The 18,770-nt window shown below is 37.3% G+C and overlaps 1 protein-coding gene across 2 annotated transcripts in view; it reads right to left on the reverse strand.

Moving 5' to 3' along the window:
• Positions 1 to 11,102: 11,102 nt before the first annotated feature.
• si:dkeyp-14d3.1 (transmembrane protein 132C) overlaps positions 11,103 to 18,770 on the reverse strand; it is a 507,611-nt gene continuing 499,943 nt past the window's right edge. For both annotated transcript variants that reach the window (XM_067413320.1, XM_067413321.1), the window contains one exon: positions 11,103 to 12,726. In XM_067413320.1, the coding sequence (XP_067269421.1) occupies positions 11,533 to 12,726 (1,194 nt within the window). In that variant the 3' untranslated portion in view covers positions 11,103 to 11,532. The remainder of the gene's footprint in view (positions 12,727 to 18,770) is intronic.

Raw genomic sequence — 18,770 nt, forward strand, 5'->3', positions numbered from 1 at the left:
CATATCGTGATAATTATCGTTATCGTTTTATCGCCCAGCCCTACCAGAAGGTAATGAAAACATCATCAAAGTAGTCCATATGTGACATCAGTTGGTTAGTTAGAATGTTTTGAAGCGTCGACAATACATTTTGGTCCAAAAATAACAAAAATACGACTTTATTCAGCATTGTCTTCCGCGTTTGTATTCAAACCTCAAATAAAGATTCAAATGGTCGTGAATCAGCGGATTGATTCGTGATTCGTATCTTACCCTTTAAGCATAAGTAGTACCGGTCCAGATACCGCGTAGTACCCGGATGAGAGGTGTGTTATTCAACTTTAGCGGTTGTTATCAGGGAATAACATACCGCTGGAATGTGCATTGTCCAATCAGAATAAAGTATTTCACAGAGCCGTGTAATAATGGCAAATAATGCACTATTACAGTAAGTGTCAGAAGAAAAAATCACATTCAGTTTGCACGAGTGAATTCTCATATATTATTTCTCTAATAAGTATGCTTTTTCACAAGCATGATCACACCTTTTAACTGAGATCATCAATAATACATATACATTAAAAAGTGTTAATATCTTTACATTCGACATTTTGTTTCAGTTTGAATGATAAAACAAGTATATTTATTTCAAAATACTTGAGCTACTATAGGAACTGTGTGGATCTGATGAGATCTGACTTTGCGGGGGTGTTGGTTAAATCGCCTCCGGTAGAAATTAGAAATCACGTTTGCGGGGGCACTGCGGTGTGATTAAAAAGGATACTTTCACGATTAAAGGGGTAGGGGCTCAAGCCAACCTGTGCAAGCCACTGTTCTGTCATCATTTACTCAGCCTCATGTCATTTTAAACTCGTGTTACTTTTTCTTTCTTTCTGCAAAACACAAAAATTGACATTTTGAAGAATGATGGTAACCTAAAACAGGGCTTGAAACTTTTAAGAATTGTAATATATTTTTATATCAGAATCCAGCGCATCCCATCAGTGGATTAAAATGATTTATGCTGCCAGATGGTGTAGTTGCAGCATCAACCAGCAGGGACAAACTTCACCATGCTAACCAAGCAGACCTTGACCCTTTACATGTGACTGATGATCCTGAGTTCAGCCTGCACCTAGTGAGAGGCAGACAGATGTACATGTCATGCCTGAGAAGGAAAAAAAGCCAACTGAGAACAGGATGCTACGTTACAAGTCATGCTGGAAAAAAAAAAGCTCCCCCCTGCTGATGATGCTAGAAAATGAGCAGACGTGATTATAAAAGATGTGTTAATTACAGCCAGGGATCCATCAGTCATTCTCCCTCTCTGTGCCGTAGATTATTCCTCCCCTAGTCGGCTCAGCTTGAAGTGCCCTTCACAGATCACAGACTGCACCTCCATTCACCATACCCCTGTGCAACACGCTCCCGATATATCCATCTCGCTGCTGCATTCAAATTTAATGGCAGGGAGACTGAACAAAAATAGAAAAAATGTAATTTGTCAGGATACTAGAAAACAAAACTGTCTATGTGTGTGTCAGGGAAAGACAGAAGATGCGATCATGTCAGACGGAAACAGGAAAAGAGAGCGGCCTCGGGCAATGAAAGCGGATGTGATTGATATGATACTCCTGATAAAAGAGAATGGGAACAGAGGAGGAGAAACGGAGATTAGAAACGTTGTACACTTTGACTTTATTCAATGCGGTTGTTTTGATTAGGTTTAGACCTGGAAATCAATAATCCCACATTCACACAGCAACTGTAATTGTGTAGACACGATTCTACTGGTGCGTATTCGATAAATCTGGAAAAACAAACGCAGAATAACTAATGAATCATTACGAGAGAGCTCTGTGCAAGACCGGAGAGTTGTTGAAGGGTTAGTTCACCCAAAAATGAAATTGATGTCATTAATGACTCACCCCAATGTCGTTCCTCACCCGTAAGACCTCTGTTCATCTTCAGAACACAGTTTAAGATATTTTATATTTAGTCCGAGATCTTTTCTTTTCCTTCAGTGAAAGTGTATGCACACTATACTGTCCATGTCCAGAAAGGGAATAAAAACATCATCAAAGTAGTCCATATGTGACATCAGTTAGTTCATTAGAATCTCTTGAAGCATCGAAAATACATTTTGGTCAAAAAATAACAAAAACTATGACTTTATTCAGCATTGTCTTCTCTTCCGGGTTTGTTTTCAATCCTCAAATAAAGATTCAATCGGTCATGAATCAGGGTTTTGATTCAGATTGCCAATGACATGAATCAGGAACAATACGCTTATTCATAACCGTTCAAATCTTTATGAAAACAAACATGGAAGAGAAGACAATGCGGAATAAAGTCATAGTTTTTGTTATTTTTGGACCTAAATGTATTTTCCATTGCTTCAAGGGATTCTAGTGAACTAACTGATGTCACATATGGACTACTTTGATGATGTTTTTATTCCCTTTCTGGACATTGGTATGGCATACGTTGGTATCCCCAATCCTGTAGACCAGGGGCCCGTTCTTCATACCTCGCTTAATACATCCGAGATGATTTGACAGATCCCAGATCTTTTAATCCTGATAACTGATCTCTGGCTAATTTGGTTCTTCGAACGAATTTGCGGATTGGATTGATATATCTGGATTTAATTATCTGAGATCACTGCTCGTGCCTGTGTTCCCTGAAAAGGGGAAGATGCATTGATACTCGAAAACACGATCAGCAATGCAGCGATTGGCTGGCGTCAAGACAACATAATGACATCATATAATTAAAAAAGCCACCTGGCAAAAACTTGTCAAAAAAAGAAAAGAAAAAAAGAACCGTTATAAGGAAACAGACAAACGAACTAACCAACATAAAAGTTAGATAAATGAAATTTGCACTGTTTTGATGAACATGATTCCCAATTATTTATATTCATGATTTTATAGTATTTATTGTACACACTTTACATTTTTATTTTAATGTTGTAATTTCATTTTTAATTCAATTTGAAGCAGATTTGTTATGTGAGAATATTAATTAAAGTTTCTTAACAGTCAAGATCAAATTATCTGCATCTCTTGCTGCATTAAGCCATTCCATAATATCCGTCATCACTCACATTAATGCACGACAAAGATTAACTGCACATTTGGAATAATAGATGCATTCAATATAAAAATAGATCTCTCTTCTATAATAATTGTTATGAAAACAACATTGTGTTAGTTAAACAACTTTTAAATTCAAACTGTATTTTATTATCGTATAGTGAGTTTTTGGATAAATTTGGGTTTCCAGTTTCACCAAAAGAGTGTGCTGTTGGATTTGGTGCCATATCTCAACAAGTTATACAATTTGTAAGAGCGTGTGAAGTGATTCTTCTGAGGCAGTATATGTTCAAGACAGCATGTTTTTAGGAGACATTGACATTCTGAAACACAGTTGTACTAATAAACATATTAGGGATATTATAACAGGTGAAACAGCTACTCATAAAAGATTATTGTGGAACAGTGTGTTGAGGAATATAAACTGGAATAAAGCTGGGTGTATTTGTGAAGCATACTGCTTAAATTATAAAGTAAAAGAAGTTACATTTAAAATTTGACATTGTATATATCCAGTTAAAAACTATTAGAAAGGTTTAATTTAGATATTGATTATTCATGTGATTTTTGTTTAATAGAAAAATAATCTATTATTCATCTATTTTGTGATTGTATATACACAAAGTTTTTTTTTTTTTTTCGTGGACATTGAAAATTTCATTAGAAGGAAAACAAATGTTATATTTAAATTAAATAATCGTTATATATGTATATATTATTCCAATAAAAGTGATAATAATAATAATTTCACCTCTATTGTACAACTTATTTTGGGAAAATTTCATATACACAAGAAGAAATGGTCAGGATCCGAGCTACATTTTATTCATTATCTTTAGGAGACTAAGGACTATTGCACCAGTTTAAAGAATATTATGAATAAAAGGGCAAGTAAGACTTGTAATATTCTTAAAAATATATATATTTTTTAAATTAATTTATCAAGGTTTGTATACTCTGGCATTTTTTGTTTCATTGTTCTTTTTTATTTTATTTATTTTTATTTTATTTTGTTGTATATGTGTATTAATATATTTTCTTTGCTGTATTTTACATGTTTTTTTCTGGCAATAAAAAAACCCCCCAAAAACAAAGATTAACTGCACAATGTGAGTAAACCTCCAATACATCTACAAGAGTAATCATTCCATCACAATTCACAAATAAATCTCTCAATCAAGTGACTGTGACAGTATTATACACAAATTTTACACAACATTAAAATATAATTTTCAAATAAACTTTTATATTTATTATTATTTTAAATTATTATTATTGCCTCTGGTTCAGTAATGAACTCGTGTAATAAAGTAGCAGTGGCTGGAACAGATTCTAAGTATCACCTCAAGATGCAATCTAATCCTGTTTACATGAAATAAGCTCCCGAGCAGGTTTAAGCTAACGGACCTGTTGCTATGACAGCAAGTCCAGGATGAGCTTCGAAGAACCAAACAATCCGAGATCAAGCCAAATCATCAACAACAAAAAATCCAGCTAACTGAGTTAGCGACGTACGAAGAACGGGCCCCTGATTGCCTCGTGATTTTATAAGGTCTTATTAGGCTAATTGAATGTTGTTGGTTTATGGGTGGGGTTTAACTTATAAGTTAGTATATTCTCATTCATTGTGTTGCTTGGCCCTGTTGAAGACCATTGTCAATCGAAACATGTTGGCTCTTGTATTTTAAAATTACTTAAGCCATACCTAATAAAGGCTTTTTAATTATTTCCTTATACTTCGTTTACATCTGACTGAGTGCCTTTAGATCTGCCTTCTTTTTTTTGGTCATAAAATATCTTAAACTGTGTTCGGAAGATGAACGGAGGTCTAATGGGTGTGTAACGACATTGAGGGTGAGTCATTAATGACATCAATTTCATTTCTGGGTGAACTAACCCTCTAAAAACAGGTTCCGGTGAGGTAACGTTTGCTGTCTTATTCAGGACTCCGAGCAACTTTGCAGTTGTGGGCTAATAGTTGACCCAAAAATGAAACTTCTTGGGTGAGCTTCCCTTTTATGGTCGTTCAAAAACCAGTAGAACCTTTCATCCGCGGAACACAAAAGCAGATGTTTGGCTGGATGTTCATGCTGCTCTATACGTTGAAAGTGATTGAGGGCAGACGCTGCCAGGCTCTAAAAAAAAATCACCCAAAAAACCTGCAGTAGAGCAGACCATAGGGTGTGTGTGCTATATTCTAAGTCTTCTGAAGCTGGAGCTCTCCTCCGTCGTGTTTACCTACATTCAAATATGCGCAAAATTGGCATAGAAATGTGTGTACGGATTTATACCGAATAAACTAGGCCAGTGCTCGAATTGAGGGGGTGCTGGAGGGATCCCCCCCACGCGTGCACATTTCTACGCCCCTTTCGTGCGTATGCATCGTTTATAAATTAGGCTACAACAGGCTATCAGTCCTAAATTTCCAGAATAAATTATTTACAATAATGTATATGACTGTGTATTTTTAGGCTGCTTGTCATTTCACTTTAAAGAAAAAATGTAAAGCCCCTCTAAAGAGTGCATGACGCCGTTTACTGCTCCGAAAAAGGAATGCTAATAAACCCTCACTGGAGTGAGAAGAGAAAGCTTCTTGCTGACTTTGGTGTCATTTTCTCCTAATATTTCCACTGTGTTTATCCACTCATGTCAGGGATTCTGTATTCCTTACTTTAGGTGTACTCATTTTTTATTATTAACATTTGATAAATATTGCAAAGTCATCTCAACTGGCTCGTGTCATGAGCAAACTTAATTATTTTGTGACCAAAAATGTGAAAAATCTAAATGACCGTGCATGGCATTATTTTAGCAATAAGCAACCCAATTTGTCTAGATCTGTAATATTGCTTCCCTTCAATAATAAGCTTGTCTTAAAGGGAACCTTTTATGCCCCTTTTCACAAGATGTGATATAAGTCTCGGGTGTCCCCAGAGATTAGATTTACATGTGTAAATGTAAAGGTCACATACAGCCCTCTTGCCCGATTAAAAAATGTATAATTCAGGGTGGTGTGGGGACCCCCCCCCCCCCATAGAACTTAATTTAATTCGAGCACTGTGTAGGCATAAATATTTTCAAATCGTGTTCAGTGATGGACACTAGACACGCTCGGTGATGGAGCAGACCATTGCCCGGTTTAAACAAGTCTGACTCCCGTTATAAATGAATCTGATTGGATCAAATTTTGAAAATGGGGTGTTCACAAGAAGAAGAAAAAAAAGGTTCTGAAGCCAGATCAGATCAGAATATCCGATATTTGTTTTGATGTGGATGAAATAATCTTTGTGTTGTTCAAAACTTTTTAGAAGATGGGGTTACCTTTGATCTGGATTCTGGATTAGAAAAAAATCTGGATTATACTGATCCCAACAAAATGGAGGATTTTAGGGGGGGAAAGTAATAACTTTAAAACTAGTCAAAATGTAAGAGACATTTCTTATTGATTAGTTTAACTGTTAAATAAATCAATTATTAGGAGACAATTGGCTACCTATAAATCCTTCTGGTGGCCTACAGTAAAGAAATTGAGATTATGGCAGCATAAAATAATCCCCAAACAGCCATAAATATCAAACAAAAAATATGTTTAATTTGAGAGATTAACCAGTGAAAAGTTCCTCAGGTTCAAACGTAACAGCATTGTAGTATTCAGGAAAGTATGCAGTTTTTTTAAAAATGTTTTATCTGCACAGTCAATTATTTACACTACGATCTGTTTACACTGTTTCCATTAAAAATAGATTCTTATCCTAAAATATATGTTTACCTTATAGGCAAAACAGCATGTAAAATAAATGGCCAGGAAAAGATTGATTTTTATATAATTTTTATTATATATATATATATATATATATATATATATATATATATATATATATATATATATATATATATATATATATATATATATATATATATATATATATATATACATTTTTTTTATTTTTTAGGGCTGCACAATAATGGGTAAAATGATAATCATGATTATTTTGCTCAAAATCATAATCACGATTATTGATCACGATTATTCTGTCAATGTTGTTTACCAACCTTGTCACCCAAAAGGCCTGTAGGTGGCACACCAACTTTTTTTAACCAACTATGATAACTTTGTTAGATGGCTTAATGCACCGACAGTGATATTAAAAGACCAAACTCTGTAAAATCATAAACCATAGACTACAGTACAGTAAAAGAGTAGAGTCCAGAATATGAACACAACACGTTTAATTATACATTAAGCGTTTTCCTCCTATAGAAACCTCCGTCCATCATCGGAACACAGTTTCAGATATTTTATATATATTTTAGTCCCAGAGCTTATGCAGTCAATGCCCACTTTACTGTCCATGTCCAGAAAGCTAATAAAAACCTCATCAAAATAGTCCATATGTGACATCAGTTGGTTGATTAGAGTCTCTTGAAGCATTGAAAATACATTTTGGTTCAAAAATATCAAAAACTACGATTTTATTCATAGAATCATTCGTTTGATTCTTTTTATATCGAAAAAGAATCAAACAGTTAATGAATCAGTGAATCAATCAATGATTCGGGTCGTCAATGTCACGTGATTTCAGCAGTTCGGTTCGCGCCAAACTGCTGAAATCACGTGACATTGACGACCCGAATCATTGATCGATTAACTAATTCATGAACCGTTTGATTCTTTTTGGAGGCACGGAGGAGAAGACAATGCAAAAATTCATAGTTTTTATTTTTGAACCAAAATGTATTTTCGATGCTTCGAGATTCTAATTAACCAACTGATGTCCCATATGGACTACTTTGGTGATGTTTTTATTCCCTTTCTGGACATGGACAGTAAAGTGGGCATAGACTGCATAAGCTCTGAGACTAAAATATAAAATATCTGAAACTGTGTGTGAAGATGAACGAAGGTCTTATGTGTGTGGAACGACATTAGGGTGAGTCATTAATGACATCAATTTCATTTTTGGGTGAACTAACCCTTTAATGCGTGCCTCTCTAGAATACTTGGTTCTGCTTGGTCAACAAAGGTTTTATGTTCAAGGGAAAGTCAAGGAAAACCCATTGCCAAACTCACATTTAAATTATATATTTCATGGACATAACATTATAACATTAACGTTCTCAAATTTTTTTTTTTTAATGTTCTCCAATTCATATACAAGTGCACAGCTTTGGTATATATGCAGTCTTGGCCGATACAGTGGCTTAGTTCCCTCATAGCAAGATGGTCCCCAGTCGATTTTTGAGTCAGGAGGACTTTTGTGTGGAGTTTGTATGTTGTTCCTTTGTTGGCATGGGTTTCCTCTGCTCCAGATTCCTCACAATCCAAAAGACATTACACCTAGGTGAATTGGATACAATATATATCCTGTAGATGAGCTCTTTGTTGGACTGGCCATCCATCCAGGGTGTTCCCCGCCTGTGGCTCGAGGTGCTGGGATAGGCTGCAGCATTAATGTGACCCTGTAGAGCAGGGGTCGGCAACCTGTGACATTGCTGAGGGATAATCTGAGGGATAATCACAGAAGCACATGTTGGATCTGCACGCTAGCACTAGGGGTGGGTGATATATCCTCACAATTATAATTTCAAGAATATTTGTGATATTTATGAGGATATCGTAGAGCTGGGTGATATGGCTAAAAAAAATTATCACAATATAATTTTTTTATATCAGTTGACATTGATAAAATATCCCGATAAATGTAAAATCTTTATTTCTTTAAAGTTTAAAGGCATATTTTTTCTCCTGATTGAAAGATGTAGAAAACAGACAGTTAACTGTGGTTTAAAACTATCCTTTATTGTCAAAACATGACAAACACTTCCCAAACAGGTGAACAACTTATTAAAACTGAAGTAGATTTATTTATTAAAATCTTAACTGTGGTCAGCATTTTTTTTTTACTCTACACTGTATATCAATATATACTTAATTGTGTGAGTAGTAAAACACAAAAAATGCAAACGGGCAAAAAAAATAAAAGTTTTAAGTTAAGAAACATTTTGAGTCCCTCTCTTGCCTCACAGTGGATTGGATCCACCGTGTATCTCACACACACACCTCACCAACAGTGGGCTGGTCGGGAGAGGGGAGAGAGCAAAGTTCAGTTGTGAAGCTCCAGTAAGAGCTGTCTATTTTATTCATTTTAAACATCAGATGAAATTATTTCTGATTTGATACAGGTGATGCTGAGTCATTAAAACATCACCAAAGACAAACAATTATGATAACGATCATGTACAAGTCCGATGTTTTAGTGATTATAGTTTGGTACAGTTAGCGTTAGCTTGTTGTAAGTCACCAACAAGCTACTAACAAGGTGATAAGCCTGTGTGTGAATGTAGTTAATGTAGATTTACAGCTGTGTTGAGCTCAATATTGAATAACTTCGAAGAAGCATAATAATTTTTTTAATAATTAAATTTTGTGGTAAAGCTATGATGAGCAGTCCAAGCACGTCAGTGTTTTATGTCGGATGGATCGCCAGAATATCTTCAAACCACTGAAGCTGAGCGAACTAACTTGTCAACGATATCTTTATCCTCCGAGCTGGTCGTGAGCGCTGATTGTCTTCACTATCGCTCATTTTTTCTCACTCTACTCCGATCCTCCAAGCCTGTCAGTCACTGACTGTAAACAACACATAGAAGCCCAGTCTGCAAAATGCATGCGCAGCATTACGCATGGTGCGTAAGCATTATATCGAGGATTTTTTTTTTTTTTATCTCTCAATTTAATATTTATAACTTATTAAAACATGATGTGAAATATGAACAATGGGTATCTCAAAATGCGCATCCGCATGCTAGGAGAGATGCACCAGTTGCAATTTTCTTGTTTTCGTGATTCTGATTTTTGTTTTATTTTAAATGTGACATACTGATACATTAGCACAAATAATTGAGAGAATAAAGAGAGATATGAATTAAATACAACTTTCCAGTCCTTGGCCGGTCGATCAGTGCATCTCCTCATGCAAGTTCAAGGAACTTCGTTTAAATAAATGAATGCACCTCTGTTGTCTTGGGCCAGCGACTATCCCTCCATGTGCCAATACCATATAGGACAACGGGGTTCGGAAGATGGATGGATAGATAGCATAACCATTGATTAAAATATACTTGAACCATTCGGGAGCAGTAAATAAAATGACAACATTTGTTCTCAGTTGGTCTTAGTTAAACCTGAATCAGTCGATAACACAGATTCTTTATCGTTTCTTTAATTGGTTAGAAGTGCAGAATCTCTGGCTGTTAATGGCTTTCTGGTTGTTAATGATTTTTACTGAAGACTGATAGTTTCTCATTAATAAAACTGAAAAGGAAATACCATTGAGCACTTGCAAGAAGTATCTGCAATAGGTTAATTAGACAATAATTGGCATTTGTGTAGAGAAAGGTTACAATATTTTGGCTTGAAGAATTGCGGTGAAAATGTCACATTAACATGTAGTACAACCATTATAGAATTCATTTGGCCTTTTTCAAGCAAGAATCTTATCATATGCTGCATAAATATTGGCATCTGTGGGTGGCCCTTTTCCCCCAGTGTTGGAGCTATTGTGAATTAGACTAGAATTGATTGCTTTCATTTTTTGGAATTTATAATTGATTTAATTTCCTAAACCCAGAAAATGTTCATGGTCAAATGACTTGAGCCGAGTTTCCTTTAGTACTTTAATAAGGCTCCTATCTCAGTTGAAACAGCTTGTTTATGACGCTTCAAGCGACAAAAGGTTATAACTGAGATTTGGGAAATAAAGTCTAATTTAAACAGCCTTGAGGAACTGTGTAATTGATTTAGTTAGGCAGTACTGGGCTGAATAACATGTTTACCGCTCAGGCTGAGGAAAAGGTTTTGTGACATTCTTTACCCACAAAAAACCCCACCAAAACAGAAATGTCAAACTTGGTGACTCAAGGTCTCTTGGTGAATAATTAAAATACATCCAGAATCCAGCAAGCAATGCACTGACCAAAAATAAAACTCACAAGGCACTAAAATCCAAACCAATTTATGTGCACTTTATTTACAATGAGTCATTAATATTACAATCCTTAATCTACATGTCACCATCTGCATACAGTCCTGTAGCCTCATAAGTGAGTGCAGAGCATTGGCAAGCCTGGAAATACTGTTTAGTTTTTTTTTTTAACTACAAAAGGTGCTAAAATAAAATCGTTAAAAAAAATGAAGAGAATAGAGAACATAATATAAATGAACATACAAAAAAGATTTGATTCATCTTGTTAAAATGCCTTAAGTCTGCTTTTTTTTTACTGTCTTAGCATTGTCCCGCTGTTGGCATGTCAAACCACAAGACCGCTAGACATCCTTTATGTAATGGCTGATGTGTTGTGTTCAGTAAGGTTGATGTTGCAGTTTTTCCCTGGCTCGTACTTGTCTCTATTACAAAGGCATAAGGGTGAGTTCAGTTCGCACGCATTGATTCGACTAAGCCACTTCCTTTAGAGCACTGTCGTTTAGCCTCTCCATGTAGTTTCGTAGTTCCTTAGAGTCACCAAGCTCAACATCCTGACATACCCACTTAATGTCATCGTCAGGATCGACCCCCAAATTTTCCTTTGCCGGACTAACGCTTTCCACCGGGATGGTGGTGAATGTGGTAAACTTCACACGTTTCCTTTTGGTCGTCGGCGAATCGCCTTTGCTGTCTCTCGCCGTGCAGACTGTAGCGGTGTCGGCTCCTCTGTGCACCTGGCCCTGGACGTTCTTCTGCAAAGAACCGCCGTTGAGAAGGTGGCTCCCTTCTTCTAACCCTCCTAAGCTGGAGTCCATAATGGTGATGTGCTCATCGGTCTGTGGAGACAAACTCACGTGGCTCTCCAGGAGTTCGGCGTCGTTTCCCAGCCACACCCAGTCGTGAGCATGGTTCATGCTCTCCTGGCCCTCGATTGACATCTCCTTGTGTTGGTACTTGAGAGTGTATGAGATGCAGTTGATGAGGAAGACCAGAATAGCCAAGCAGAAGACGCCTAACAAAGCATACATCCCGATTTCAAGGTCAGTGAGTCCATGAGGTATTTGAATGTCGTCCTCATCCACACTAGGTCCTCGAGGAAGGTCCACCTGAGCGGGGAAGTCCGAGAAATCGATCGGAATGCCTGGCAACTGGCTCCCGTCGTCTGAGAGCTTGTCTCCACCTGGTCTTCTGATGATGGCCGTTTTGGTGGTGGTGATTCGTTTCATGATGCTATCCTCCATGTCTGAGATGGAGCTTCCATAGTAGTGGTTCTCCATCCCGGTCCTGTCCGGGAGAGATGGGTTCTGTCTGCGGTCACCTGGTCTGTTGTCCATGTCCTCTCCATCCTGGCCGTAGTCGCCCGGCCTCAATGCGCTTTCGCTGCGACCGAACTTCACACGGATGTTGCAGTTTCCGGCCGCCAGGACACTTCTGCGCTTAAATTTCTGACACACTTCACATACCGTCATTTCTACGTGCACCAGCAGACCTTGGCCCTCGGCTCGTGCAGAAATAACCGGCCACCGGCTTGCAGCGTCCTGCCGTATGGACACCACATCCTCATCCAGAGAGGTAGCGGTCAGAACAAAGTGCTCAGGGTTGTACAGGTCCAGAGGAGCCATGGAGCCGTCACTGAACTGCAGCCAAGCACTGATCAGCGCCTCCTATAGAGGGAACAAAGAAAATCAAGAACTGTTTGACTGCGACAGCATCAAATGATACATTTGGATCATATCAGTTGTTGTGTGTTCTCATTTGCTCTGTTTTTGGATTTAGATCACTTTCCAGTCATCTAATCCTCACTTGAAGTTAATCTTTAAAAAGAAAATGATCATTAGCAGATTCCAAAATTAATACTCATTTTCTTACTGTACTTTATAATGATGTGATGCCTAAATTTTAGCACTTAATTTTCCTGTCATACCTATACAGTATCTTATACATTCACATTTATGCATTTAGCAGATGCTTTTATCCAAAGTGACTTACAACTGAGGAGTACAGGAAGAGATCTGTCATGAAGAGGCGAAGAAACGCAAAAAGTGCCCTAAATACAAAGATTTGGATATTACTCAGAGTAGCAAAACCAGAAAAGGGAGGGAAAAGAGAAAAAATTGAGGAGGAAGAGTTAGAAATCATATAGTACAAGGACACTGTCATCTTGTTTTTGTAGGGTGTCCCATTCGTTGTTTAAGTTTAAAGAAGGGTGCTCGTAAGCCGTTATGTGCCCTCGATGCACACTTCAGCTGAGCCTGCAAGTTCGAGAGCGACGCAGAGGACTTCTAACTGGCAGTCAAAGCGGCATTACGTCGTGAAAGTGCAGACTCAGAGGAAGACCGTAAGGGTTTAGGGTGCCATTTGGGACAGGGCCTGTGATGTTGTGTAAGGGTGTTATCAACAAATAATAGCTTTATATAGTTTGATTAGTGGTCTCTATAAAGGCAGATCAGAAGAGACAATCAGATGATGCAAAACTCCCAATATTTCTTTTTTATGCACAGCTAAATTTGCTTCCCTACATTCACCGGTCGGACAGTTCTAATAGATATATAAAAAAAGGACAATACATTTGCAATGTCTTTGCGGAGAGTAGAGACATTGCAACGATATCAAGAAACTAGGGCCGTGCAATTTTAGTGAATTTCTTTCCTTCATCCCTAAAAGCCAAAACTTGACATTCAAATCAGCTAAATCACTGATTGTCATAAAATAGTCAAGTGTTGCTATACTGCTCTATAATAAAAAGTGCTATTAAAACTGCAATAAGCCGGGGAAGTGATGCAGTTTCCCAAGCTGCTTTCTGCGTGGACCGGTTTATGCCTAAAATTTTAACTACACAGAGAAATTTGTCAAAAGGCTTAAGTATTCGCTTAATCATAGTCAGTTACGTCTTAAGTGAACATAAACGTCTAACAGTATATTGGATCCATGAATTCGGTCACCTAATATTCCTGCTGCTGTCTGTCATTAATGTCAATCAAACCAGAAAAGACAAAGAGAAAATCACACTCACTAGGATTACTCTATATTTAATTTATACAGTGAAGACTATGCAGTGTTGTTTCACATTTCATTACTTTCTAGTTCACACTTCATGATTTTCAAACTCATTGTTCTTTTCACACTGCGCGATGGATCGGCGACAGGAGGTTTTACATTGCGTGACTTTACAATAGAAAGAATCCCCGACAACTCTGCCTGGTCCGCAAACTACATTTCACAACCAAACACACACAAGAAGTGATACGAAAATAACATATCACATGTTCTTGCGTGAGAAAGGAAATAAACTTTTTTGAAAGTGCTGCTGTAGCGGCTGGTCAAGTAAATGTTTGTGCTTTTGTTTCTGTTTGTTGAAATTGTAAAGCTTGTGTGTGGTGATAATATTCTGGTCTATAACTCCTCCTCAAACTTCCTGCTGCCCTGCATCTTGCCCTCTCATTGACTGTAGGTCATCGGCAATGTATTTTAGGGTGGACCGATTAATTGCATTTGTAATAATAGTATTTGTATGATAAGTTTGTTTGTTTTTTAACTGCAAAGGCTGCGATTACAGTCTGTTCACATGACACGCGAGAGTAAAGCAGTCTGCAGAAGAAGCATCAACTTTGGCACGTTAAGCCTACAGGCCTGGCCTAAATGAGACAACAATTTGTGTTTAATCAATCTAATACTGTGTTGGTCATCCAGTTGGGGTCGGAGAAAAGCTTCTGTCTTTAATGATTCTGAGTTTAGATTTGAACTGCAGGTGCACGTGCTGTGTGTTTTAGAAACACCCGTATTCTGCTTGTCCATTTCCCCTCTCAGGCGGCCGACTCAGGGGTTAATAATCAAGCAACAGTAAAGATGAGAGAAAAATCACTCACAGCTCTTGAATGGAAAATGTTCAGATACTCTAAGGATGCTTTCTAGGGCTGTGTTGAAAAAAATCGGTTCACCAATTCTGAATCGATTTTCATATTTCTAAAGATCGATCCGTAACTCAGAGGATCAATTTAATAATAGGCCTGCATAGAATTTTAATTTGCCGCATCATTGAATTCACACATGCGCGCGAGGTGGAAGGACATTAACACAATGAACATGGCAGCTTTGAAAACTCCAGAAACGCCGCGGACAGAGAATACTGGCTGCCGTTTTCAATTGTTTTCAATGAGAGCGCCGCGTTTTTAGAACGCGTGGAGCGCACCGAGGCGCTGAGCGACTATCTCGCGCTGAGCGCTCAGCGTTTTTTACTGGTCGCCGAGAGTTGAAGAATGTTTAATTTTTAGTAAAACGCAGCGCTCATCACTGTCACTTTTCACCCAGCTGTCCAATCACAGTGGAGGAGGGGCGGGACAAATACAACACAGACCAACATTCTGCGTGTCGTCATCAGATGACAACAAGTAATAATAACAGAACAAAATGATTTAAAACAAATGCCAGAGCAAATACTTTACATTGTATCTGCAATTTTTTTTTGCTTTTTTTTGGTGGACACACGGCCTAACGTTATACCGCCGTCACCGCGCTGAAGAACACAGTCGTTCTCACTGCAGCACGCTCTTACTGCCAAGGAAGTTGTAATGGCTGCGTTGTCATGACGGCGCGCGACAGCACAGCTCCACAGCGCGCGTTCGCTGACTAGAGCAGCCTGGAAGGGGGATTGTTCTTTACAACCATCAATACTCCATTAATTTGCAGCTGAATGTCTATATTAATAGTATCAATATGTTGCATAACTACAGTCCTGTAATATTCAGGTAACAGCTGGAAAAAAAATGCTTTCTTCAAAAACACGTATCTTACTCTCAAAGATCAGATCGGATCGAATTAAATAATGATAATCGATTCAAGATCTTGAGAATCGGAATCGAATCGATTCTTGAAATTTGAATCGAAACCCAGCTCTAATGCTTTCACACTTGGATTGATTGCCTGGACTGAACCAGAGTCCGATTGCCCCCCTCCCCCTGCCCCCAGTCAGGTAAATGAGTGAAACACACACGACACATTTGTATCAAAGCATTCATCATTAATAGCGGTTCACTTCCGAAATTTTGTACGATTGCATTCACATCAGCATCGAACCGCAAAAGAATTCACATGAACCGAACCCCAGACCACCTTTTTAAGCGGACTGGTACGACGGTACGGTACGGTTCGCGGATGCACACCCGAGTTCGGAAGACCACGTTCACATCATCCAAACGAACCGAACTCTGACGTCAATCCAACCTGGGTGCGCACCAAAAGTGCTTGTGTGAAAGCACCCTTAAAAGCTGAAAAAAGATTACCATAATCTTATATTTAGAAAGCTGAAAAAAAGCTGAACACTCTGTGTTCATTGCTTGTAATAGATTTTTTGTGCCTTTTTAAGGCACAAAATTTATATTTTAAATATTATTGTTATATTATTGTTAGCTTTTATATTTTGAAATCATATAGTTATAGCTATATAGTTTATACATTTAAAATTTTAGCATGCAATTGTTTTTTCTTTTTTAAATTTTATTTAAGAACTTATAATTAAAACTTGAATTATTGTATTATTATCATTATTATTATTGTTAATATTACTACAAGATTAATAAAATAAAAAAAAGGAATCGAATTGTGACTCCTGGAATCCGATTGTGAGGTGCCTAAAGTTTCCCACCATTACTATACAATGATTTATTGCTTACCTCTGTTGAATAATACAGAAGATAAAGAGCTTATAATATAAGATAATCGCAATATTGGTTAAAAAGAAAAAAAACTAATTTCGATCTTCCAAACTCAGTCAACCAATGTTTCACATTTCAGTCTTTCACATTTCAGTCTTTCACATTTCAGTCTTTCACATTTCACACGGAAGGATTTTGAATCGCAGACAGGTCTAGGTATATTTACGCATTGTTGATTCTCTCAGATCATATCTTTGATAATGCACATAGTGTGATTTGTCAATCACTGAGAGAGTGAAAATTGGGCAAAAAACGTTCAGCGTGAACTCTGCATAAGAGAGGTAATGGAATATGTTGCACATGTTGCTTGCCAATAAATAATGAGTTGTCAATTCATTATACTTTTTCCATCTCTTATTGTTTTATACCTACAATAAATTAAGAATAGTTCGCCCATTGTTTATTTTGTTGATTGGTATCGACCAATACTGCTTCACGTAAACTGGTGATCGGCCCTTGATCAAGGCACTCTAAATGTTTCGACTCGCAGAACTTTAAATCATATCCTATTAAACAATTTAACCATTGTCATTGTTACTAAAATACAGTTGTTGTTGTTTTTTTTTGTTTTTTTTATATATATTTTTTTTTTAATAAATAAAGCAAAATAGTTTCATGGCAAATACATGTGTGTGAGTTTTTGTTAGTGTGCGAGTCGGCTCCCTCACATTGAGGTGGAGCCCTTGTCACAGCTGCCTGACTCCACACTGCAATCCTTTAATATAGGCCACGGGAACAGAGTGGACTCAGCTCTACTTGGAGGGTCAGATTAAAAGATATGAGGAGATAACAGTGCCATTACGGATATGGAGATGCATATAGGGATTTGCAATACACAAGCATCTTAAGCTCTTCACTTACCAAGACATCAATGCCCGCTGTCCATGAATAACACGCTACAAATCCTTCTGCAGGGGCGGGGAATCTCCCAGAGCACTCTAATCACGCAACGAGAGCGCAAATCAGGGAGGTGCTCATCATGATATCTGTAATACTTTAAAAGCATGTGAGCTCCAGAAGGATTTCTAGTGTGTTTGCGTCCTGGATTTGCAATGTTTTAAATAGTTTTTTTCCCCTTCCTCTTTGATGACTTTTTTCTATCCTTCTAATGGCCAGCATTCTCGGAGATGGACTTATTTAATTGGTATTCATTAGTGCAAAGGCCATCATTGCCAACATCCTGCTGCATGTTGTTTTTATATAAACCATTGATAAAGACATTTTTATCTTATTTGTTGAATATTTCCTTTTAAAATCGGTGCATTGTCAATCTGTGACATTTCCACATTTTTTGTTTTGTTTTTAATCATCTGAAATGTTTTAATTATCTGAAATTACTTGTAAAAATGTTTAATGTACTGGTATTTTAAATGATTTATGAATGTAATGTATCACTTGCACAGTGATTCAGCTTATAGGTTTTATGTTGTTTTATCAGTTACACTGATTATTTTAAGGCATCCTTGATACAGTTTGTATATACATTTAAATACAAAATGATAGGGCTGGGCGATATGGCCAAAATTTCATATCCCGATATAGCTCATTTGATATCCCGATAACGATATACATAACGATATAGCAATTTTTCTGTTAATTCAGTTTATGAATAGTCTATACAAAATTGCAATGTGGAAATGCAGTTTGAAATGATATACAAAACAAATAAAGGTAGTATGGACTACATTTTTATTTTATTTTCAACCTTTTTTTAAAGTAAGACTGTTGGTAAAGTTAACACCTGCCTAGGGATGTTTACCGATGAACGTTTGACCGATGGCTGACCGTATCAACGTTAACCGATCAAAGTTGTCGGTTAAAATAAATAAAAAAGTGATCTCTAAATTAGGCTATTATAGACAGTGGACTAAACGCTACTACAGTTGGCTGTCTCATTCCAAAATCTTTTTGTGTGAGTGAACATATCCCTCGCACTCAATTTTTCATAACTCGCCTGTTTGTACTTAATAAACCAATAAAAACATTTGGCGCGAGGT

Source organism: Pseudorasbora parva, chromosome 13, assembly GCF_024679245.1.
Source record: "Pseudorasbora parva isolate DD20220531a chromosome 13, ASM2467924v1, whole genome shotgun sequence".
NCBI lineage: Eukaryota > Metazoa > Chordata > Actinopteri > Cypriniformes > Gobionidae > Pseudorasbora > Pseudorasbora parva.